Source organism: Tachypleus tridentatus, chromosome 12 (genome assembly GCF_004210375.1).
Source record: "Tachypleus tridentatus isolate NWPU-2018 chromosome 12, ASM421037v1, whole genome shotgun sequence".
NCBI lineage: Eukaryota > Metazoa > Arthropoda > Merostomata > Xiphosura > Limulidae > Tachypleus > Tachypleus tridentatus.
The window spans coordinates 97,764,768-97,791,371 of NC_134836.1; the positions used below are offsets into that span (position 1 = coordinate 97,764,768).

A 26,604-nucleotide genomic window follows, 5' to 3' on the forward strand; every position below is an offset into this window, starting at 1 on the left:
TTGTACTTAGATGAAAATTTGTTGAAATAATGAATTGTTGATTCACTTTGTTAACACGTATATAGTGACTTAGGCAGATTCATAAGTACAATAAACTTTGGTTTAGTTCAGTCAGTACTGTGAAAGAGTAGTTAATATTGAGATGTTTTAAAGGAGTGATTTTTATGGTCAATTTCTTTATTACAATCATTACTATTAAGGACTACCGTTCTTCATGATACCTCTATAGGCTTCAAACTTCTATTTGGCTTAAAAAGTTTGTAATTCTGAAATTGAATTTTATTTTTCAAGATCAAATTTAAAGCTGTTTACATTCCTATTCATTACTGCAAATTTAATATTTCTACTGTAATTAAGCAAGTTAAATGTTTTTAAACAATGACAAACTATTACTTTAAAAATGTGTCAAAATATGAGGGATAAAAATGTTACATAACTCCAACTTTTGACAAGATTATTTTGATTAGTATGAAAAATAACATAGCATTTTATAATTCACAGAATATGTGGGTATTGTGGAAGAGCTTGATTCGTACTTACTAATGAAAATGTGCAAGATACTATATCAACTTGTATTAATTCTAATGCTAGACCATTTGTTTAGCATAATTTTTAGCTTCTACAGAATATTTTTCATTAATAGGTTACTGATACTTATATTGTTTGTATTAAAAGCTCAAAACAGTACTTAGCTGTTTATGGATAGTTAAGATTGAGTATAGTAAGGCTAAATTATTTATTAACATTTACAGTAGCTTTAAAATTTTAGGGTGATTAGTAATCTGTTTTTCTAAATTCATCTTGCAGTAGTTACACAGTTAAAAAATATTACATCTGAAAGATAAAATTTTTATTTTAGTCCTAAAGCCCACACTGCAAGCTCCATTATTCTTAGAGGGGCCAATGACTTCTTTGTAGACGAAATGGAAAGGTCTATTCATGATTCCTTGTGTGTGGTGAAACGTGTGATGGAGTCAAAGACTGTTGTTCCTGGTGGAGGTGCTGTTGAAACTGCTTTATCAATTTATCTTGAGAACTTTGCTACCTCACTGGTATGTTAAGTTTGTTGATAAAACTGTATATTAAAGAATTATTTTTTGTTTACATTACCAGACAGTATCTTTTTTTCTAACTAGATGCTGATTTATCGTGTTGTGATCAAAGTTTTACTGATTATTATTTTATGTAATATATTATTGAGCATATATTTAATTTCCATTTGTTTGAAATTTGTCAGTTTTGTCATTTGTAAAACGTTTTGGTGTTCAAAATGTCTGTAAAAAACATCTTGTAGTCTATGTGTAGACAAAGCTTTATTCTCAAATAGGAAAGCTGAACCTATGTTTTCCATTTATTTTAGAGCTCTAGAGAACAATTAGCAATAGCTGAATTTGCTAAATCCCTTCTGGTGATCCCTAAAACTCTGACAGTCAATGCTGCTAAAGATGCTTGTGATCTGGTGGCAAAACTGCGAGCCTATCACAACAGTTCACAGACAAAGTCGGAACATGCACACTTAAAGTGGTAATTTAGTCTTTTGTTTTTCATCATTTTGAATTTACTGAAAGTAAATTTGGGGATTATATGGAATCTCAAAGTATTTTTTGTCTGTTTGATATAGTGTAAGAGATTAAAATTTTCTTTTGTGTGTGTGTGTGTGTGTGTTAAACAGTAAGCTACAGATGTGATATTATTGTGAATATTCAACATGAACCTGGGTGAAATTTGATGTTAAAGCTACTTGTTCAACTAATTGTTAATTTTGAAGAAATTGAACATTCTTCTCTCATTGAAATCAGTTTATATCTAAATTGAATGTTTTAATACTTCTGTAACCAACTATGTCTTATCCAGTTTGACACGTTTACTTACTAACTGAGAACAGATATTGTTGCACAAAATTGTATTAACTTTATTTTTTTCAAATATTATGTATCACTGGAAGAATTAAACACTACACACATTATATTGTAAAAAGATCACTGTAATGACACTACATGATCAGTAATGAATACTCACATAAAATGTAGGTAAAATAAAGATGCAACAGAAATTAACTTTGCAAGTTTTAAAGCTTAAATCTATAAACAATTTTCCTATGGTGAATTTATTTGTTTGTTTTTTAATGGGTTGTACACAGTTCTTAAATTCAGCTTTGTGTGTGTGTGTGTAAGGGTTGGTCTTCTATTTAATGAACTTTTAATATACATCTGTAGAAAGCTTGTGTTAATTGTGTAATATATATACTAATGTCAGTATTGCCTTCTTAAACAGGATGGGTTTGGATCTATTTGAGGGTTCTGTAAGAGACAACAAGAAGGCAGGAGTCTTGGAACCTGCTGTTTCTAAGATAAAGTCTCTCAAGTTTGCAACAGAGGCTGCCATCACTATCCTTCGGATTGATGATCTCATCAAATTGAATCCAGAAAAGAGAGACGACAAACATTATGATAATTAATACATCATTGTATAGGTAGCTTAAATTACACTGTGCTAACAGAAAACTTGCTTCAAACATTAACCTTCACTGTGTAACAATATATATTGCAACTGCTCACTATTTAACTGACCTACAAACAGTAGTTTCCTTGCTTTAACTGTAGAATGAAGCTGTTTAGCTACTACTTTCATCTTATAAGCTGTGATGATGACAAATCAAAATGATGTCATTCTACAAATTTGAAAATTTAGAATGTATTATGTAGTTTACCTCAGCTGAGAGTTAAATCAGTATCCAATAGTAATGAAATATGGGTTTCATTTAAGCTTTTCTATTAGGTTATTGTTTTTTAAATGCTTCATTCCAGTTGTCTTTCTCAAAAAGCTATCATATGTGAAGTTCATTACAGAAGCTAAATTACGTTTTATTTGTAGGACTTGCAGGTTCATGTTCTCCCCTTGCACAAAAACTACCTGTATCCTATTAATCGCAATTATTTTATACGTAATTCTAAACATAAGACAGCTTCCAGTCTCAAAAGTACAATAAGATTCCAATAACTTGCTATACAAGATTAAAATCAGTTAAACAAAAGAAAACAATGAAACAGTCACGTGCACTCTACATGTTTGGACGTATTAATGCATCTTGTTCAGGAAGTGTGGTTTAATCAGAATGATTTTGTATAATTTTTTTATACCTTTCAAATTACATATCTTGTTATAACTTCAAGAGTAATGCACCAGCATTATCATGGAGCATTTCACCTGAGTGGTTTTATTATATTTTCATTTTTATTTAATCATTCTAAAGACGTCTCGCAAGAATCTGCAGATGTAGTTTTTTATTGTTCTAATATAATACACACTGAAATAAAGTATCTTTGGTTTGTTTATTTTCATCATAATGTCGAAAAAATTTCCCCAGCTCTTTAGATTATTCAGTCAAGCTTATTTACGATTCGTTTTTTCGCTATGAATTTTAATTTTTCTACATTCATATGTTAATTTTGTATACACTTTTTTCATTTGTGTAATTAGTTTATTTTTAAGCACATTTAAAAATATTTGTACAACCACGCATAAGTAGCAAAATGTCTGATCATTTGTCACCACTGGTATAATAAGGCCTCATGGTATATTTCAGGCGCTTGTAATGTAGTTTTGTACCTTTACAGAATTTTTTTTAAACACCCGGTAGAACTATTTTCAACATGATTTTACTTTATAACTTCCACGTTATTTAACTGTAATGTTTTTTATTGGCTTTTTTTTTTTTTTGTACTGAATAAGTAACACCGTTTTAACATCTGCATCGTTTTATGTAAAGGATGTCATATTGTAAGAAGCTCAGATGTAGATTTCACGATGATTATTCAATAAAAACTAGTGACACTGATAAATTTATAGACAAAATTAATTGGTGGCAGTTGTAAGGTAAAACTGTAACTTTAGCGGAACGGAAGAATAAACTACTGTGCGTATGATTAGTAACATTTTTTTCCGACCTAGTGATTAGGACGTTGGGCTTGTAATCTGGTGATCGAAACTCGTCATTGTTTTCGCATAACACATTTGCTCTTGAGGGTTTTATAAAGAAACGGTCAAAACCACTATCCGGTGATAACTGATTGATGGAATTGACCAGGTAGCTGCTTTCCCTTTCGTCTTATCACCTTAAAGTTAGGAACGGCTTGTGCAGATAACCCTCGAGTAGTTATGCGCGAAATTCAACAAATCTGACAAACCCTGTACTATTCGAAGGGCTCTTTAACTGTGGGAAGTAATATAATTAAACAAGCAAGGTGTTTCGAAAGGAATAACTCTTGAGAAATATATTGTTGAAATGAAACGTCTGAAACGTAATTACGCCGAAAACCAACCCCTGAAATTATAACTCGTGAGCTTTTCCAACATTTTTCGTAAGGGCAAGGCTCTTTCAGATAATACTGAGTTGATTATAATGGGTTCTCCCAACTCTAAAATAAAATACGAAACAACAACTCAATACAAATAAGTGTAGTATGAAAAACTGCTTCCCCAATATGAATAACAGTCATCCTACCAATAATAATAAAACGTCCAAGGTTCGGTCTTTTCTAAATTATTCAGATGTCTTTTTTAGTATCTGAACTTCTGCTCTGATGTGGTAGATTTATTTTAAATAGGCGCATTAATGTGCTGTTAAACTGTTACATCTGTGATGTACAACCTACTTAAAATCATATCTACATACACACTTTTTTTCCTCCAAAATGCAAGAACGTTTGTAATATTTTCAGCTTATTGTTACGTACAACATTTTGTGAAAGTTGTAACATTTAAATTAAGTTTGTGGTTGTGTTTGTAAGAGAAATCATTTCACACGCCGCTAGTTTAGTTAATATATATACAAACATGTTAACGGTTGCTCTAATTATGAATTTACTGATTTTTTTTCGACATTGGAAGTTGCGTATAAATGAAATCCGTTTTATTGGACAGCTATGTGAACAAACGAAAAAGGTATTCCTTATTATTGGGCTGGATATCACATTTTTGTAAATCTAAACATAACTGGTTGTGTTTAACAATATCTACATGTCCATGCTAATTGTGTTTAAATCCATAAATCCAATTGGTAGAGCGTCTATATGGGAACTCAAATTTAAAAACTCCCTAGATCAGAAACTTTGATTTAGTTTTACCTGTTAATACCAGTATTCAAGTAAATCGATTCGTCGAACTTAACGAAAGCCCCTATTTTGAGGGAATCCTTGTGATTCATTCAAACATATTTCTACGATTGTATTGGACGGGAAGAGGAGGTGACGAGCATGCGTGCAACTGACTTGTATGACTCTCTGCCAACAGGGGCTCCTTGGTATTAAATGGAATTTAAATTTACTGGTTTTAACCCTCCGCTATGGTGTGTGGTGTGTTTATAACTTATAATTATGTAACTGTGTTCTCTGAATTTTATACAAGTAGGCGGATATAGGGAAGGGAGTTAAGAGCCCAACCATCATTGTCTATATTTTTCTCAGATGGTTATAAATGTTTAGTATTATATAAGTTGGATCAAATTTAGGGCCAGCCCAACCATGATTGTCTATATTTTTCTCAGATGGTTAAAATGTTTAGTATTACACAATTATCTTTGTTCAGGAAAAAACAATCCTATTTTGAGATTATATTTATTTCGATCAATTTTCCTAAGATTAATTCACATACAAAACAAAAAACAGTGGGTGTTAGTTGCTAAATGTTTCAGACTGAATTTTGGTCACTAAACTTTTATGAGTGGACACTGAACATAATACAAACTAGCTACAGAACCGATTTTTTGTTGTTTAGAAGTTAGAATTCTTTCTGAAAGATTGGTTTCGTTTGTTGATTTCTAAACCCAAGTGACAGTGTAGGCTTTGAATAATGTCGTTTTAAAATATCTGAAATCCGGTTTTCTGTATGTTAATACTATATATTTTTTTCTAAATACGGTTATAAATACTTGACTCTACTTTAATTAAAATTTGAAATGTATGGTTTGTTTTTTTCTAACCCGTCATATTACTAGAAATAAAAATAGTAAACTTTGAAATCAGTTTATGATAATTCTTTACATACTAAGTGAACGTTATATATTAATTATATCCATATAGTCCTTAATTGACCTAAATTTCTGATGTGAAAAACTGAAAATGTTTAGTGTTACACGGGTAGCTTTTTAAAAGTTAAGTGGTATGTTTGTAAAAATGGTCCATTAGTGTGGAGAAGTGAAAATGTTGCTTTCCAGCACAAATAACGCTATATTATCTGAATAGGCTTACTTTTATACTTAAGTTTAAAAACATTGGGGAATTATTAACAACTATCAAAAGTTTTATTTTAGAAATTAGCATGGTCTTATTATCTAAGTTGTTTATATATAAATTCATGTTACTTGTAGAATACCAAAAAAAAACTTAATTATGCACTTATTTGTCTAATAAGTAAAGGAAAAGAACAACCGTAATTACTTTAAATTGAATACAAAGCATTCTTTTAAAATATATTTTAAATATTCCATATAGATAAACTAAAAAAATGCCATCAAAATGTGTTATTCTGATAAATATTTTCTCCGGGAGCATCCCACAGTTACTGGTTAAATATTGGGTTCGTGTTCCTTACATGGTAGTATATATTCATGATGTGCTAAAAAGTCGTAGATCCAAGACGTCTTGATAAAAGCGCTTAGGTTATAAGAACTTCTATTCAGTTAGATCCAAGACTTCTTGGATCTACCCGTTTTTAGCACATCATGAATAGAATAAATTTTAAAATGTAAGAAAAGAAATTCCTTTAGCGTATTGGCCCTTACCGACAGAATAAATCCTTTTTTGGCTCTTCGAAACTTCATTTATGACGTTATATACTTTTTGAGACTAATATTTCCTCTGTCACGTAAATTTAACGTTTTACGATAAATCAGAAACATATCAGTAATTTTTATTAATTAACAAGTTTTTCTCCTATTAATTTATATATATTAATATATACTTAATTTAAAATGATCAATAACAGTATCTAATTTATATGCAAAAATGGCTCGTTTGGGTTGAGAAAATATTTTACATAGAAAAATTTTTCTATGTAAAATATTTTCTCAACCCAAACGAGCCGTTTTTGCATATATATTTCTCAACAAGTGGGTTTCTCGACATCACTGATTAGTATCTAATTAAGTTAACTCTCTTAGAAAGTAAATATTTTGCTCGAAGTTTAAACTGTTTTCATCTTTGATTTAATATGTAAAGAAAATGTTATATATATATAAATTATTTTTTCATTTATATAGCAAATGGCAGTATTATAGTTCAAGTACCGTCTTTGCCAGTTTTTGACGCCATAATAACTTCCTTGTTCTAATACCAACGATGTGGTTGGCGATTATGAAAAGAACACGTTTCAAATTCGTCATTCGGTGATAATTGTGTTTAAACGTAATATTATTATATCTTTTTCGTTGTTCTTTGCCTCATGTAACTTAATTTTACTTATTCGTAGATACTGTTATTTTTGTTGTTTTTTTTTACTGATTATATAGGCATTTTTAAAATCTAAGACTACAATTAATTTTAACATCAATCCACATATCAAAATTAGCTTTGTCATTTGTTTCTTTATGCTTTCAAGATGATATACTGATGGAAATAATGCACCATTTAAATTTTTTCCATAACACGTTTCACTACAATATTACTGCTTATGAATTTCGACATTGAAAAGACTGTTAAATTTTAGTCATAGGAAATTACGTCTTAGTAATTGCCTTGATTTCAAGATGTCCATACACTTCTGTCTATTATAACGTATGAATTTATATTCTATTTGCAAATGAACACACACAAACTACAACGATGAATAAACTTTTGAGTTTTTATTCACAATTGACAAGATGTAAATCTTCTGACACATCAATAATATAAGTCCTTCGCAAGATGCGCCAAGGAAATTTTGTTACCTGAGCTTGAAATATTGCTTTAAAGGCACTCTACCGACATGTGCCACAATTATTAGATAAATACGGTTCTTATACAAAAATGCTTTATAAATGAAATGCTATAAAACACAAATATTCTGTCGTGAATTCATTATTTGACCAAAAATAAGGATTATTGTACTAAAAGTTCACAATTACTTTATTCAGTTTAAATATAACTATTTGCGAATTGTTTAGTGATGGCGACAAATAATATTTCACTTAATACTTTAGTTTTTTAGCGTGGTTTTTAACTGACACATTACAACATCTAAATTAGTAAAATTATAATGATTTCCAAATAGCACAAGAGACAATCAAATCTGTTTTAAAGAAAATCAAGTTGTGATGTTACACATTCGGTAATCTATAAAGTCATTTTTATCTTACAATTTAAACGACTAATCAATTATTCTAAGGTAATAAAAAATATTGTATCTAAAAACACTAATACAAAATAACACAAAGGTAACTGGAACTTTTCATACATAGTTATTTAATATATTAACTAGTAACAATTACGTGTAAAATGATACTCCAAAGGTTTAAAAAATACACTTGTATAATTATTCTGAAAAACCGAGATCTAATGAACTTATTTACAAAATATTCGTAAGTAGGAACTCAAGTAAGTCATCACTTCAGTAATAAATAAGTTTCTCTAAAAAAGTGTGAAACAGAAATTAGCTAGGAATAAATCTTAGCTTAAACACTAGTAAATATATATTTCACATAATTTTTGATTTTGTAATTGTTAAAGCTCGAATTACATAAATATACACAACGTTCAGAGATTGAAACATACTGCCATATAAACGGTTTCTTTTTTCCGTTTTGGTAGAATAACGTTGAAATTCAAACATTTCCTAGATCGGGATATCGCATTCTAGAAAGATAAGTCTATAGCAATTATAACAAAATTGTAAAGTGTCCAATACACAGCTCTTAAAACATAGATCAAGGTACAAGAAGAGCCTAAATTAAACACATTTGAAAGAAATATACGATACTACCGAAAAATGAAAACACAATTAAATTGGACCATTCAGAAAGATATGACAGATTCGGGTATTTGTTGAGTTTTTATTCATAATTAACTAGAGTTAACTCCCTCAAATATTTTTAGCTTATAGTAACTAATTGTACATAAACATTAAAACCGGCATATCACTTTGCTTTCTCATTGTTAAATACAAAGCTAGACAATGTGCTTATCTGTGTGCTCTGGCAAGACGAACTATTGAAATAAACAGATGTTGAAGTCTGGATTTTTTTTTTTGTAAGTAGAAGTAAAAAATAAACAAAATTACTGTACGTAAATTACAAATTTTTAAATGCACAAACATAAATTTGTATAATTTTTTTATCGATAAGTCAAATACTTTCCAGACTATAGAACAAGGTTGAAAAAAAAAAAGATTACGAACTAACAAACTGATCTTTTAATAAATAATTTTCGTATTTTATTTTTACGTTCGTTTTTTGTTTTTTTAATTATTATTCCACACTTACTAAGAACGGCATCTCTAACCTTCAAATGAGATAAATTTGACATAAAACAACTAATTTACCATCCAGGTTAAGCAGTATATGCCTCACACTTCAACTACCAAAAATCATTTTCATGTTGAGATTATTTTTACTAATTTAACATGCAAGTATTATTTAAACCTTAATCCATGTAACTCGAGTGTTAAATTAACGGACTCCCATTGCTTTACACAAGTCCAGATGAGTTGTCTTGGTTTCTGTTACTCATAAATAACTATTCATCGCATCCAACCCGACATAGTTAGTACAGCGTTAAATACGTAAAATAAACTAAAATTAAGAAGTGAACACGTTGATGTTCATTTTGTAGTGTTGATTCAATGTGAAAAAAAAATACCCGTATTTATTACATCACTCGTATCGTAATACCAAACTATATATTTACCTCAAGTGGGTTTCTCGTCATGCAATACAGAACTTGTACGTTCTTTTGAATTCAAAAATATTTTTGAGAAAGATACTAGTTTACATACAACTTGTACGACAAGAATTTTAAAATAGGTAAAGCAGAAATAAACACTAAAGAATAACCTATAAAATGCTAAGTAATAAATTTGAAACCATTCAGCTATTAAAATAAAAACAGCTTTGATTACATCACTTCATGAAGTAATTTTTGGTACAAGTAGAATCTCAGTTAGAAGTAACAATAATTATAAAAGGGCAACGCGTAATACATCATCAACCTCATAGTATGCATGTGCATTTTAGTTTTCAAACAATGACATTTTCAGATTTTGCTAATAAGCTTCGTAAAAGATGTATCAATGTGAAAGTGTTTCAAGCAAAAAGTAAAAAAAAAAAGGTAAAAACATTTTCATCGACATCTTAACTAAACATCGTAACATCTTCATATATCTGAACGTTAGAAAGCATGTGACATAAACGTTATCTTGTAACCTTTATATGGTAGTTACCGGATACACCTAAAAATAGCAGCACAAAATTCATACACACACACACACACTTAGAATAGTTGTCATCTATTAAGTCCAATAAAAAATACAAAAACAAACTTTCCATTCATTTTTAGGAATGGTTGTACGATAAAAACATTCTATGATCAAAACATAATTTTTACAAATCCAAAGAACGCTGCAACACCATAATTACGTCGATTTTGATTTTGCTCTGTCTCTACTTTCTAATTAGAGAAAGGCAGAGACTGACTAGCGACAGCACTCTCAAGCTTTCATGTTTGATTGAAATTACTAAATCTAGTCTAAGATCATTAATACACATCACAATTTTATGCAATATATATAGTCTCGTAACTCGTTTAATCTAAAATTACCAAGCGTATGAGAAACAGTCGCTATGGGTCATAGTTTATTAATCGGAATATTTAACGAAACGAGTGGTTCGAAGTGAGAGACCCTTTCTCTCATGATCCCAACGTACAAGTTAAACTTTTAGCACAGTTATAAGAGGGTTTGATAACTGACAGGAGGTGGAGTTAAAAACTGAGTAAACAAGAACATCACAGTTCAAGTGGATTAGATTCCAGTACATAGATGGTACAAAATAAATTTAAAACATAAAACTTAGGAAATCAAATAGAAATAAAGAATTTTCCTTGTAGCATTAAAAAAAGGAAAAATGTTACAATACATCTTTGTTAAACAACTATCATTTCCACCTTTCGGGGAAAAGCTGCATATTAAAACTGCTCTTAGTTAAAAACCATCGCACAACACGTTTTACTTCCATTTATTCAACGTCGATGATACATTAAAGGCATTAAAAGCTAGGTTTCACAACGATATACTCTTCTGGTAAAAAATTTTGTTCAACGAAAACATCACACAAAAATGAGGTAGGCTTAACGAGATATTATTCATACTAGATACGTTCGTACAAAGGCCACACTTAACAGTGTCTCTGTCAGAAAACCAACAGCTTGAAGTTTCATTGATGAGCAACTCGAGCAATATGTAAAGAAAAGGAAACTTTATCTTTGTTTTGTTGGCCACACATGTTACAAGTGAAAGGGTCTTGGTAACCATGGTAACCCATGTGCATGGTATACATGATACAATCTATAAACGCCATATCGCAGTAGCTACAAGTGTAGGCGTCTTGCCATTTTGACTTCTCTTCTTTATTTTCGGGACTAGGAGTTTTCTTGGTTTCAGTCCCGTATTGTTTAAGAGGCAAAGAAGAATGAGATGGCGGAAGGATACCCTTCTCTTGCACTGCATCATTTGTAGTCAGATCATGACATATAGAACTGTAGTATCCTTTAGAAGTGATCACATCGTCATTGTGCGTTGTGTTTAACCCGTTACATCTAAGAAAGAGAGGCGACATCTGATTAGGAAGCGCATTGGGCTGATATGGTATCTTGGTAACACTCAAAGGGTTGGCTAGTACCAGTTGAGGAACAGGCTTACTTATTCCAGTAGTTTTCTTCGAGCCACTTGGTGGATCGATGTGGAAAAGATTTTCCCCTTTTATCACTTTTCGGTGAAGAGTATTGATAACAGGAGCTTTGCAAGTAGGTACCGAGATCACGTTAACGTCTTCTGGAGATTTCATTGAAAATACTGTTCTTGAAGTTTCAGCTGTCAGGATTTGCTCATCTCCCACATACTTATCACATTCCATTAAATTTTCAGATTCGATAACAAACTGGCGGCGATTCAATTTTACCGCTTTTCCTTTTCTGCGATTTCGAGAGCTGGAAGCAGAAGCGGAAGTGTCTGTAAATTTCACGGAAAAATCTGTGGCTGGAAATTCTTTTGAGGAAGAAAGGGAAAGATGTTCATTAAATCTGGGGAAGTGGAAAGATACTACTGGCTGCGAAGGAACAAGGTTAAGAGTGGATGAAGTCTCTGGCTGTGAGGGAGAAAGGTTAAGAGTGGATGAAGTCAGTGGCTGTGAAGGAGAAAGGTTAAGAGTGGATGAAGTCAGTGGCTGTGAAGGAGAAAGGTTAAGAGTGGATGAAGTCAGTGGCTGTGAAGGAGAAAGGTTAAGAGTGGATGAAGTCAGTGGCTGTGAAGGAGAAAGGTTAAGAGTGGATGAAGTCTCTGGCTGTGAGGGAGAAAGGTTAAGAGTGGATGAAGTCTCTGGCTGTGAGGGAGAAAGGTTAAGAGTGGATGAAGTCTCTGGCTGTGAGGGAGAAAGGTTAAGAGTGGATGAAGTCTCTGGCTGTGAGGGAGAAAGGTTAAGTGCGTGTGAAGTTTCTGGCTTTGAGGGAGAAAAGTTAAGGGTGTGTGAGGACACTGGCTGTGACGGAGAAATATTAATTGGATGTGAAAAAGCAAGGTTAAGGGTGTGTGAAGGAGTAAGATTAAGTGGGTGAGAAGAAACTTTCTGTGAAAGATTATGCTTAGATGGTTGTGAAGATGAGGGCTGTGATGGGTCAAGCATAGAGAAGTGTGAAAGATCTGGCTCTGAAGAAGACGGCTCAGGAGAAAGTATGGTAAACGGTCGTGAAGGCGCAGACTTTTGGACAATTAACGATGTTAATGTTGAATTGTTTGCCTGAACTAAATGTTGATCGTGTACTTGAAACAGAATTGAGCTTGAAGTTTCTTGGTTTGACATTATATTTTCGCGGTTGTTACTGAGATCTAAAGGGGAAGAAAGTGCGTCTGGCTTAACTTGAGAGGATTCTTTTATTGGAGATATTGTACCATTGTAAACGCCAAAGTGAATAACAGGTGTATGACTATCAGCTTGAACATTCAACATAGTAGGTGAAGTACGAGTACTGTTGAGCCCTTGGGGAAAACGAGAATGCATTATAAAATTCTCTGGTTCCGTGCACTTAGGGACAAATTGAAATGATAAAACATTTCCAGCTGAGCCTCCTGATACAGAATCATTACTATGAGGTGATACTTTTCTTTCTGGAGGTTTGGGACTTTCATTTCTCAGACTGTAATTCTCTCTCTTTTCATCTTCTTGAACAAAGTTTTCTTTTAAATTTTGCCTTCCATTAACTGGTATTGGGTCTTGCATTTGAAACAGACTCTCTGAAGTAATGCCGTAAAGTTTGCAAAGATCTTGATTATCTGAAGCCACGTGAACTAGCATGTGTTTGCTAAATACATCTTTGATTTCTGTAGTAAAATCACAAAGATTACATTTCTGTATTCCAGAATTCATTTTAGGAGAAAGAGACCTTTGAACATCTGGCGTGCTTACTTGAGTTGAATCTGAAAATAAACCATTAGTAGATTGTAGTGCTTTCTGCACTAATGGTTGGTGTAAAAACATGTTTCCATGAAAGCCGTTAGTAATATGAGGAGGACATGAAAATGGAAACCTCGTGGGAGAAGGTATGAGTGTGGGCATGGGAGGGTAAGTATTTGGTGGTTTTTTTATCGAAGACATTTCATTCGCAGATGCATTTGGGTTCTGGTTCAGCAACGGAAAATGATTTTCTTCCATTTTGTGTTTCTTTGGCCTTGGACCTCGTTTTCTTCCATAGACATCAATAATTGGGAAGGGATTTGGCGTTCCATCACGATTTAGAATTGTGGCTGGTTTGTGGGAGTATTTTCGAAGATGTAGCTTTAGGCTGTGACAATACTTGGAAGCATAAGAGCAATCGGCACATCTATACTGATAGATGTTGGAATGAGATTTCATGTGACTGCTCAGCATCGACTTATTCACACAACTGTAGTTACAGTTTGGGCACTTGAAAGGTTTTGAGCCGAAATGGTTCCGAAGATGATACTCTAGATGGTGTTTGTACTCAGTTACAAAAGGACACTTCGGACAGGTCAGAAGCTTCTCCGTTTTGATATGCGTCTTGCAGTGTTCCCAGAAGTCAGTCTTCTTAACAGAAACGTATTCGCACTGTTTGCAGCGGTAGTTGCGGAGTTTTCCATTTAATGTTCCTGAAGGTGTATTGCAGGGAATTTCTTTTTTCTTGGGGAATCGCTGTCCATTCCAACTGCCAGGGTGAACATCTGAGTGAAAATCTTTCACGTGATGTTTGAGCCGGCCATCTGTCTTGGAAGTATAATCACAGAATGGACACTTGTGGTCGAAATGACTATTGATGTGGCAGTTAAAATTAAATTTAGATGTCCCAGAATAACTACACAGATGGCATTGGTAAGATTCTCCTGTGGTGTCATCTTCCCTCATGGAAGGTAATGTATTGGAAATAATCCCACCTTCTATATTGTTGACAGGTGTTGAGTATTTTGTTGATGTGGAGTTAATCACAGAGAAGCCAAGCTTTGAGTTAGGTACTCCATTATTCTCCAAAACCTTCTGTAACTGAGTCAGTGGGTTTGAACACTTGTTTTTGACATAATTTAGTTCGTTCGAATCGTTACTGACATAACTGTCGTCTGTTTCATCTCCAAAAGACACGTCATCCACGCTTACCACCCCTTTTTCGCTGCTATGATTCACAGTAGCAGATTCTATAGGTAAAGCAGGTGAAGAAGTCAGAGATACGCCCTCTGGCGAAGAGACTTCGGACAGGCTTTCTTGACGTTTACGTTCTCGTTTTTCTGGGTCCGAATAACAGCATTCTTCCTGGAACTCTTTGCAACACATAGATTCAGTCTTTAAAGGCTCCGTCAGCTGAGTTTGCGCTGTGTCGAACGAGATCGGCATGGTTGACCTAATGTTAGTCAACTGTGACTGAGTCAAAGTTCCCGACGAACTCATTCCTTCATACTTTTGCTTTGTTGGTTAATACACGACTGTTTTCATACTTTCACATTTTGACAACAATTCTCGATAACATTTCATAATTTTCTGGGATTTTAAAAATTTCTGTTCCTCTTTAGTCACTCCCTTTTCAAGTTCTGAAATCAACAGCTTCCTAAACCCTAAAAAATAAAGTTTTAAAAACTGATCAGCTACCTATTAATATATTAGCGTTACTTTTCTGCTTTTGCGTATTTTTATGTGCTTCACAAAAAACAATTTCAAATGCTTTTCGTTAAAGAAATTTTACCAAGAACTGCCAATATCAACTCCAACACGTATAAACAGTATCTGCCCTCCTTCGTTCTCTGACATAGATAACAACGTAAACATTCAAACTTCAGAAAACCTAAAAACAATATTATGAACATGTTTATGTACGTTAAAGATAAAATATACATCATTTAGAAAGTTTTGAAACATTTAATTTCTTGAAAATCACTAATTTTAGACACATTTATTCCAAAAGAAATAAGTAATGCATAACCAAAGTTTTACTTATAGGTATATTTCTAGCTTCTAACTATGTGCCTTATGAGCATTTTCGACGCAAAATTAAATCTACAATAATAATCACAGATAAGATTTGTTTTTGAATTTCGCACAAAGCTACTCGAGGGCTATCTGTGCTAGCCGTCCCTAATTTAGCAGTGTAAGACTAGAGGGAAGGCAGCTAGTCATTACCACCCACCGCCAACTCTTGGACCACTCTTACCAACGAATAGTGGGATTGACTGTCACATTATAACGCCCCCAATACTGTTTGCAATACTGTTAATTAACATTTTAGTAAGATGAAATAAAGTTTCAAACCGAGAACAAACTAGTAATTCTTTCTGTAACGTGCGATAGAAGAAAAACACTTTCCTTTTCGTTATGTGGACTGAAATTTGAATAATTTCAACTGAATAATTAAAAACAATCCGGCCAACGATAGAAAACGGTACAATATTATATAATACAAAATTTCTGGTAAAATGTGTAGAAAAATTAAAACTCCCATAATAACACTAATAATCAATGAACCATCCTGAAACTACATAATCCACATGTGACCGAAATCAAAATAACAATATTATAATACTGTTGATTATTCTACGAATAATTTGATAAAATTATAAAGCCTAAATTAGCGTTATATAATTTCTAAGTAATTACAATAGAATAGAAATGGAACTCTTGTGAACATATTATTGGCCTACAGTCCTACACAATATGTACCTATTGTTGATTATCTTGTTAATTCAGAGTAAAACCCAAAGAACAAGTAATAAAGTATCACTCAGGTTAACTCAAATTAAATATGTCATGTAAAAATTCTTGTTGATAAATCCAGTAGCATACGGAATGGGAAAACGCAAAACTAAAATTAACTTTTCATCGTCAATTTAACGATCATTAGCAAAGATGGCGACAACGAGTTAGGGCAAACATAAAAATTGACTTAAACGAAAATCATTCTTCCTTTGACAAAAACAAAATAACATTATCACTACCAGTTAAGGGTAATAATGATGTTCTGAACTACAAGAAACGTTGTTTAGTTTGATCACAGTAAACATCCCTCCCTGGATAAAGGTCACGAGGTGCTTAGTTTTTGACCATACTACGGATGTGCAGCAATTATCACGTGCTCCGCTGTAGTGATAAAAGTAGGCAATTTCCTTCCCTAATGTTTGTTTCTGTTGGGCATACATAACGAGTATGTATTAAACCACCACCTTTCCAAGGTCATCCTACGACAAAAAACAGTAACTAAATACAGCCATATTGTTACAAGAACTGAAAACACAAAACAGAGGTAAGCAAGTTGCTACGAGAGATCACATTTTCCTTTCTTTCTGGACTTATTGGATTACAATAAACATTATTATTATTATTATTATTATTATTATTATTATTATAGGAGTTAAAAGTGAAAGAAACTTTCAGATGTTAATCAGATTAACGTCTTACTTTATGTGAATTGAGAAAGCAAGCAACACAACTAATTTAGTGGTTAATATAAACATATTTAACTGGGCTAAAAGTAAAGCAACTTTTGTAAGTATACATCTTAATACGAACATGTTTTATCATGTAATTTATATTCATAAACTCAACTGAGATTATCTTATAGCAAAGCCACATCCGGCTATCTGCTATGTTCACCGAAGAAAATCGAACCCTTGATTTTAGCGTTGCAAGTCCGAAGACATACCGCTGTCTCACCAGGGGCCGTATTTTACTAAAAATATCGATATAATATATACAGAAATTACATGTTTTCCACCTTTTTCTCATTGTTTAAAGAATACTATAATTGAAGCTTATAAAGTTAACTTCAAACTCCTGGCAATATTATAGGTATGAAATATTTAGATGTGTTATTCAGCCCCTTTGCACTGTTTTCTGAAGGGAGTTTTGGTGTGATGTGGATATTATATCTAAAGCTTAAACATTTTCTTAAGTGTCAAGGTATTATGTGAAATGCACAAAGGCGTCTCGACTTCCTAGGCTTGGGGAAACATTTTAATACAAAAACATCCAAAACCTATTCTTTAAAAAATTTAATTAGGGGTAGGGGTCTGTTACAGTGTTGTGAAACCTGATGTATCTAATGAAACGCTATAACCATAGGTGTTATACTCTGTACATCTGAAAATGAAAGTTTGAAGTCACATTATACGCCCCCACGGCTGAAAGGGCGAGCATGTTTGGTGCGATAGGGATTAGAACCCGTGACCCTCAAATTACGAGTCGAACGCCTTAACTCACTGACGAGAATTAAGACTGAATTTGGAATGCCATGATTAGCTGAGTGATACCAGCCCTCATTAACAGACAAACTGGAATAACCATATACATGTATAGTCTGTGTTATTACAGTTTTAAGCTTGATATATACTACTGGCTAGTGAAAAAGTGAAGATTTTTCGTGCATACACAAAAATAATATTTTCTTTAATTAAAATAAATCAAAACTAATCTTGTTTTGATTTTAAAATTACCAAGCCTATCACATACCTAAATAAGTGAATTCAGTTTCTACAAATCAAACATTAAGCCAAATACAAAAGCAGTTGTGCATGATAAATGTTTTGTTATCGTTAAGAGATTATAGCAAACTGACTCGCGCTTTACACTGCCGTCACTCACTGCTGACGTAATCGATGAAGTTCATTAGGCCTTTCTACGTACCCTAGCGTCTAGCCTACGTATAGTTTCAATATAATTAAAAGTAATTTAAATAACTGCTCGACAGAATTGGAATTTAAACATCGTTAGGATTTATGTTCCAGACGAAGCAAAGGTTATGAACAATAACACGAAACTAGTTTCAAGCCGCAGGTAAATCTTCACACACATCTTACAAACAAAATATATAAAAGTTACAAATGTGGGTAACTGTATAAACACTTTGCATATTTAAATTCAATAACACTTATTTCACATGTTGATAACACTAGTTTGAAAAATTAGAAACCTCGAAACGAAGAAAGGGCTTTTTCTGCTTTTAGTAAATATACTGAGGAAAAGATACAGCTTCTGACAGTCGAGTCAAGTTAAATGGTTTACTTATTGTTTTGACGAGTTTGGATAAATCAAAACCGTAATCAAGAGTCGCGTAGTTTTTATCGAACGACTAGTTTTAATAAACAAGGAAACCTAAAACTTAATGTCGTTTTGATAATTCTTCTTGGCTGCTTTACCAAGATACACACATATTCAGTGCGACAGATTAATTATTTTCGACAATTTTCGGTATATCTTATATACCCTTGTGCAAATTAATTGAAACGAAATGGAAAATTGTGATTTTTTCAATTTCTTGCATTTTATTTCTGAGAATCCAAAAAATTACTCACAAATTAATACATGATATGACCGCCTTTATTTTTCAGAAGATCGTTAATCCGCTTTGGCATCGAGTTCACGAGTTGACTGCAATCTTTACTAATTTTTGGATCGCGGTATCACATCTCAATTATGGCCTCAATTAGCTTATCTTTCGTAGTACACAATCTTTTCCCGAAGTCTTTCTTTACAAATTGCCTAAACATTTTCAATAGGATTTAAGTCCGGAGAGTTTCCAGGCTAGTCCAGCACCTTTATTCGCGTTGCAGTCATAAACTTCTTCACAAGTTTCGATGTGTGGCACGGAGCCAGATCTTGCTGAAAAATGCCAGACCCATCTGGAAATCTCTTCAATTCTGGGACGACTCTTCTCTGCAAAACTTCGATGTACTGTGGTTCTCGCATCATACCTTCTACGATATGTAAGCCTCCGACGCCATAGTAGCTGAAAAAGCCCCAAAACATCTTCAATGGATGTTTTACGAACTGATTGATGTGAGATTCTCGAAGCTTCTCACCTGGAGATCTGCGAACATGCAGACTTCTTTGACCCTGTACGAAGAAATTAGTCTCGTCACTGAATATCACTTTCCTCCATTGTTCTTGCGTCCAGCTCTTGTATTTAAGACCCCATTGATACTGTTTTTTCTTCATTGAGTTGGTAAGAAGTTGTTTTTTGACTGGTCTTCTTGCCCTTCCAATGCAATTTCGAATGACGTAATATTCCTCGAAATCTCGTCCTATATCCCAAAAATAGATCGACCATACTGCAAAACACTGCTAATGACGCCATCTGTGTGAAAAATGGCTATTAAAAGGAAATCAGCGGGTCCAGCGAGCCTACACCGATCGCCATGCTGAAAATATTGTAAAATGACCATTTGTTTCAATTAATTTGCACAAGGGTGTAAGAGAGATCACATGAAGGTTATACAAGTCAGATAACACAACAGATTAACTACTGTTCATTTTGTAAGTATTTAGTTAATTTATTTTTAAATTTAGTACATTAGAAAAACAAAATATAATATAGCTTTCTACGGACCTATTTAGAAAATTATACGAGTGATTATTAAATGTCAACCAATCACAGGTTACTTAGTTTTAAAATAAAATAAAACAAAACTGAAGACAGTTTACAAATAGGAATTGTATGAGAAATAAGCCACTCAATGTCCGACTGAATTAGCTGAGCTTGAAGGAGGCAAAAGTGAAGAACAAGTTAAACTCAAACAAATTCTCTCGTTTACTGATTCCATTAGTTTAGGTACGCTAATTCACTGTTTCGGTTTCCAGTCGTGGTCAGTTAGCTCTATGCGGCTGGGGTCAATATGATAAGGAGTTCTTAAAAGGAACTAGGCCACTGTTAAGAAGAATCAAAGTTCCCTTGCTGTTAGACTTCTGGCGTTGTTTCGTTTCTTGGGATTCCCGACATCCGGATTTCGTGGAAAAGATACAGATAGCAAAGTCACGTGTCATTTTTGGGGTAAGGCAAAGGGGTAAAAAATTGGAACGATACCATACGAAATTTAGGTCGGTTATTCTATGTCCAAGGGCACTGAAAGCGCTGTTGTGGTGTTTCGCTACTTCAAAGATAAAACGGTAGACGAAGGCAACTTGAAATTCAAAACTGCCCAACGAACAGGATAATTATCTTAACTTTCACTCATACTACTAAAGCGGATACTCTGCGCAATATCTCTATTGATATCATTATGACGTATGATTTGGAAAGTTTTAATGGTTAGGCAATAATGATTCCTAAGTAAGTCAAACAATGTGACAGTGGTTAGGCAATAATTATACCTAATTAAGTTATACAATACTGAAATACTGTAATCAATACACAAACAATGACTTCCAAGTTGTGGCAAGTACTGAAAATGATGTAGGTCTTTGAAAAAAAAATTGAATGATCCTAAATTAAACAACAGATTACCTTCTTAAATAACTATATGCTTTAACACTACTCGTAAGAATCATTAACTAAGACCATAAACCTGCAGGAATCTTCTGTTCTTATCGACCATTAATTAAAATACGAAACCAGATTCCATTGCCTTATTATCTCATGTGAAGGACAGCAAATAAAGAGATATTTAATTAGCCTCAGTGTAGACACGACAAAGATATTGGTAGGGACGTATTAATAGGATACTGCGTGTTCATACCTCTTTCTCTTCCATTTGGGCAAGCCTCATTTTGGCCGTGCGTGCACACACGTTGAGAGCTGTCACATGCCTTGAGATAAACTTCATGACCTTGAACACAATATGTTTTCACACACAAAAAAAAAAAAATTGGCAGGAAGGAATTAAAGGATACAGAATGCTGCCCACCGTCCTTTCACTGCAAATCTTTCGCTATTTTTAGTAAGAAAGACATTTCCTTACCCTCGAGCGAAGGGTGTTCTGTAACATAGCTTGGAATTCTGGTCTCCTTTATACCATTTCTTTTTTTTATACTCACACACACATTTCCAAAACGTACTTTTGTCATACATATACATATACACACACACGTTTATGTAGCTATAGCAGAACAGGAAACATACTGACCACCTAACGTTATTTCTAAGTAAAGATAATGTAGCTATCCCTAAAATGCAAGTCTAGCATAAACAGCGTGGGCACTGTATCCGTAGGCGCTGCGGAGGAAGTAAAAAACAAAAACAAAAAAACACACACAGAAAGGTACTGACCGATAGGACTAGGTATTCAGGTAACAACAGTTTTAAAATAGATATACGGCTTGCGAACTTTACCGAAGAAAAATACACACAAGTTCAATAACTGCTCAGACGGACAAGAGTCTGAAAAAAACAATGAAAATATTTGTCTAAACAGGAAACAAAAATAAGTAAAACGAAAAGGAAAACAATGAAACAGGATTTAACAATAATAAGACTTTTTTCTTTGCGTTCAATATGGCGACTACCCAGTATTCTGAAGGCTCGATTGTCGCAGATTGTTGGTTCCTACAATATAAGTCAACCTTGAATGAATAAACAAATTTGTAGGTCCATGACATGTTACTGAAATTTTAATTACAAATTTTAAAAGGTATATCTTGGCGAGGTTTCAGGGGTCCAACAGTCCCTTACGGCTTGCTCTCGCTTTAAATCATAAAAAAAATAAATTGTAACGACATTGTAGTGTAAAACTCATTGTATTGGCTTGTGTCAAAATAATTTTATTAATTGGAAGCTTTAACGAGTCTGGGATATAACATTCGTTGTCACAGCACCATGGAATGAAAACCTTGAATGTCCAATTCTTGCAGAAGAGCTAGATTCATAAATTTAATTCTGATGTGAAAATATACGGATTCTGCAGCTAACAATAAACATTGGAGAAATGATAATTAATTTGTTTTGAATTAAGCGCAAAGCTACACGAGGGCTATTTGTGCTAGCCGTCCCTAATTTAGCAGTGTAAGACTAAGAGAGAAGGCAGCTAGTTACCACCTACTCCCAACTCTTGGGTTACTGTTTTACCAACGAATAATGGGATTAACCAAAACATTATAACGTCCCTACGGCTGAAAAGGGGAGCATGTTTGGTGCGACGGGGATTCGAAGTGGAAAGTATTAATATATCTATTCCGAACAATGTATATTTCCAAGTTACAATTAGCCTAGGCAAGGTAATTATAAGGAAGGAAAATGAAAGCTTGTTCAGTAAACATTAAAATAGAAATTCAAATGAATTATGATGACCTTACACAGTTTATTTTACCACGTTATTAATAATCTAGAACAGAATATTTGCAAGATTGTGATAAAACTTGGGAATGGTCCCAATGATATTATAAAATAAAAATTACTCCTACCCAGCCAGTCTCCGCTAGTACAGCGTTATGTCTCCGGATTTACAACGCTAAAATCAGGGGTACGGTTCCCCTCGGTGGGCTCAGCAGATAGCCCGATGTGGCTTTCCTATGAGAAAACACACACTCACCTACCGAGCCAACTCTCAGTGCGATTCACTGTTGAGAAGGTACCCACGAGTCGTAATAGTAAAAATACTTGGAATGAAATCAGTTTAAAATTCTTCTACCATGAATACGACATAATAGGTTCATAATAGGGATCGCGAAGAATTGAAGAAATCCCTAATAGAACGTTCGGACAAAAAAAAAGCACCTTAAACAGTAAAGATTCAGTTTACTATTGACTGCTAAAACTGTACATTGATAACGCACAAAAAAAGTACAAGCCAGCTTCACAAGGAATAGAAAATCCTCTGTAAATATTTTCTTGTGAGCTTACAACAAAAACACCTTGTTATATCGCACCAAACTTTTTGTAAAGTTCTAACTAAGGTACTGCGAAGTTCTTGAGGAAACTGAAAAAGGCAATTTATTTCTTCTATATTTTATGCAACTAAAAATAATAATTATAGTGTGAAAAATGTAATTATCTCTCGAAGTTAGCTTTCATAGAAATATCTTGCATTCCTTTAAAAAACTTAAATATAGGGCGAAATTGGAATTACGAGGCAGCCAATAATAGATGAACATTAAGTAACTAACATGCACGTACTCAATATCTTGTACATTATATAAACCAAAAATAGTGTTACTTTCAAGGGTCGAGAAGCAAAATTTCAAGAATGTCTGAAAATGAACTCGGAAATACTGATTTTGTCAATATGCAACTCAGTTTAATATAAGTACCACATATTTAGGCCTGAAGAATAATTAAAACCAAAAGTATTTGTGTCATTTAAATATAGTTAAAACGTGGCCCGATTTAAGCGAACTGGGCAGTCGTCCAGCCATGTGATTTTAAAGAGACAAAGAAAGCATTTATAAATGTCAATGCCACCTACCTGGACGAACAGGTTTCCGCTGAAAACGGAGGGAAGTGTGCAAGATCAAGTTGAAGCACGTTTAAAACTTAATTTAGTAGGTTCTGGATATCAGCACAAAGCTACACAAGGTCTCTGAGCTATCTTCGCTCTCAACGAACCTACGGTCCCACGGTGAATAGTGCGATTTTTTTTTTTCTTTTCAAGGAAACGGATCGCGAATCATTAGTTACGCTAAACTTTACTCCACGTGGTGTAAGCTATTAGCTCTGACATTAAAAACACGCGAGTGATAAACATGGATAGTTGCAGAACTGAAATGTTGGTGAAAAGTAGTCAAATTACTATTGGTCATACAGAAGTTACCTTAATAATAAAAAAAAATATATATATCCAATTTGATATACGTAGATATTTTGTTAAGCTAACTAGATATTTTTATGTAGCCAGAAATCATTAGAAACACAGAGCCACATATCTACAGAGTTGTGTAAAAGTTGGAAAATACGATCTCTTTTCAAGTCTTTGTGAATGAGCTGGACTTTTATTCGCATTGGGCAATAATGGAAAGGCATTCAGTTCATAAGAGTTTCAGTTTTTTGGGGTCATTGAAAATAACAACGGTTTTTGATAGATATTTCTTACAGAATAACGAAACCGATGTGATTGAGCGAAAAAAAGAGGCAGAAGTATCTTCAGAACAGAATAAAATATACTTTTAAAGTTAATGACGTTTGTAGAAAGAAAATATCGAAGGTCACAGAAAAAAGTAGCTGAATTTGGTCTTTCAAAGTAAAAATATTCGAAAAGATTACATGATTAGTAAGCCGTTACAAGAACATGATTAAACTAACTTTTTACAGTGAAAGTTGAGTTGGTTGGATTGGTGTTTCATGGTACAAAGCAACTAGGCTATCTGCGCCAAACAGAATTAGTAAAATTCATAAAGGAAATTAAAGTAAAACAAGACAGTTTTTTTTTTTTATTTCGCGCAAAGTTACTCGAGAGCTATCTGCGCTAGCCGTCCCTAATTTAGCAGCGTGAGACGAGAGGAAAGGCAGCTAGTCATCACCACCCACCGCCAACCCTTGGGCTACTGTTTTACCAACGAATAGTGGGATTGATCGTCACATTATAACGTCCCCACGGATGAAAGGGCGAGCATGTGTGGTGTAACGGGTATTCGAACCCACGACCCTCAAATTACGGGTCGAACACCTTAACGCACCTGGCAGAGTTTAATTTTTGAATTAAAAAACATAAATAACATTAAATCCAATTTTTACATCTACTCTACTGCGGTAAGAGAAAAACTACAGTAATACAAGTTATAAAGAACTTTCTGTAGCATAACTGTAATTATCATAACTCGCCAGGAAGACTAACAGGTAAGTACCAAAACCACCGTTAGTCACCTGAAATTGGCCTTTCCAGTCCTGGTTTCGAGTTATTTAACGTTACGGCCATTTTTTAATTTCAAATCGAAATAGGTGGACTTTGATTCTTAAAAGGGAATAACATTAAAAAAGGTCTAATGTGTAAATTAAAAACTTAAGTTTCATTAAAAAGATTAATGGTCTTTAAAAAACTAAAAACATTTCTAAGGTTGACAGTGTCACTATCACCAATAACACTGTCTAACGTTACAGATAAACCTTGGGACAGAACATGGTGAAAACGGTGCCATCGTTGAGAGTCACAAGACAGTAAAATGTGGCTTATTGTGACCTTAGTGTTACACAGACAACACATTGGTGCATCAGTCCCAGATAAAAGAAAACGATGAGTTAAAAACTGTGACCAATGCGTAGTCTAGTTAGAACAATTTCCTCTTTCCAATCCTTACGAAAGCAAGACGGCCAAAGTCCAATATAGGGTTTTATTTGGAAAAGCCTATTTTAACGTTGATCACTCCAAGTCGACTACCAACTGGCACGGAGCCGAGCCTTGAATGTAGGTTCATAGTCCATGTATGGAAGAGGCTCAACAGTGATAGTGTCAGAGCAGATAGATTTAGCTGCGGTGTCGGTGGGCTCGTTCCCACAATTATCAACTTGGCCTGGTATCCAGAAAAACTGGATAGAATTATATATTAAAGAGAAATGTACCAGGCAGAACAGGCGAGAACGGGGTGTGAACTAACGTGAAGTGATTCCAGAACCAGTAGAGAACTACGTGAGTCAGTATAAATAGTGCAATCTGAGTACTGCTTAGCTTCTATGTGATCCAGGGAAAGAGAAATGGCGTACAGTTCAGCAGTTAACACAGAAGCTGTAAAGGGAATTTTGCGCGCAACCACCAAACCACGAAAACCGTTTTAAGACAGAGTCCACACTGTCACCCGATTTCGAACCATCTATATAAATAGGAATGGAAGGATAGTTCGAAAGATGTTCAGTATATAACAGACAATATTTCCAATCGGAAGTGTTTGCTTTTCTCAAATTACTTAAAGACAGGTTATATTTGGGGACTGCAATAAGCCATGGTGGGATGGGCTGACAAGTGGATACAGTAATGTTATTGAAGGACAGACCCCATTCACCAAACTGTACCTGGATACGAAAGCCAAAAGGAGTAATGACAGATCGTCTGTTCTGAAAGAGTATGACCCACCAAGGAAGAAAAACACAACCCCTGGTGGGATGCTTTTGTAAGGAATGAAGTTTCGAAGCATATAGCAAAGACAGTTGCAAACGGCTGAAGTGTAAAGAAGTTTCATGAGACTGTGTATGAGCTATGAACTGGGAAGTGCAGAAAGCCCCAGGTGCAGAGCCGAAG

At 33.9% G+C, this 26,604-nt stretch overlaps 2 protein-coding genes across 4 annotated transcripts in view; one reads left to right on the top strand and one right to left on the bottom strand.

The window, feature by feature from the left end:
- Positions 1–3,317, top strand: part of LOC143234110 (T-complex protein 1 subunit alpha-like) — a 28,715-nt gene extending 25,398 nt beyond the window's left edge. The window contains exons 10-12 of the mRNA XM_076471185.1: positions 860–1,052; positions 1,361–1,524; positions 2,275–3,317. Coding sequence (XP_076327300.1) covers positions 860–1,052; positions 1,361–1,524; positions 2,275–2,458 — 541 coding nt within the window. The 3' untranslated portion in view covers positions 2,459–3,317. The remainder of the gene's footprint in view (positions 1–859; positions 1,053–1,360; positions 1,525–2,274) is intronic.
- A 5,212-nt stretch (positions 3,318–8,529) lies between these two features.
- LOC143234109 (uncharacterized) overlaps positions 8,530–26,604 on the bottom strand; it is a 66,962-nt gene continuing 48,887 nt past the window's right edge. For all 3 annotated transcript variants that reach the window (XM_076471184.1, XM_076471183.1, XM_076471182.1), the window contains exon 2: positions 8,530–15,297. In XM_076471184.1, the coding sequence (XP_076327299.1) occupies positions 11,402–15,133 (3,732 nt within the window). In that variant the 5' untranslated portion in view covers positions 15,134–15,297 and the 3' untranslated portion in view covers positions 8,530–11,401. The remainder of the gene's footprint in view (positions 15,298–26,604) is intronic.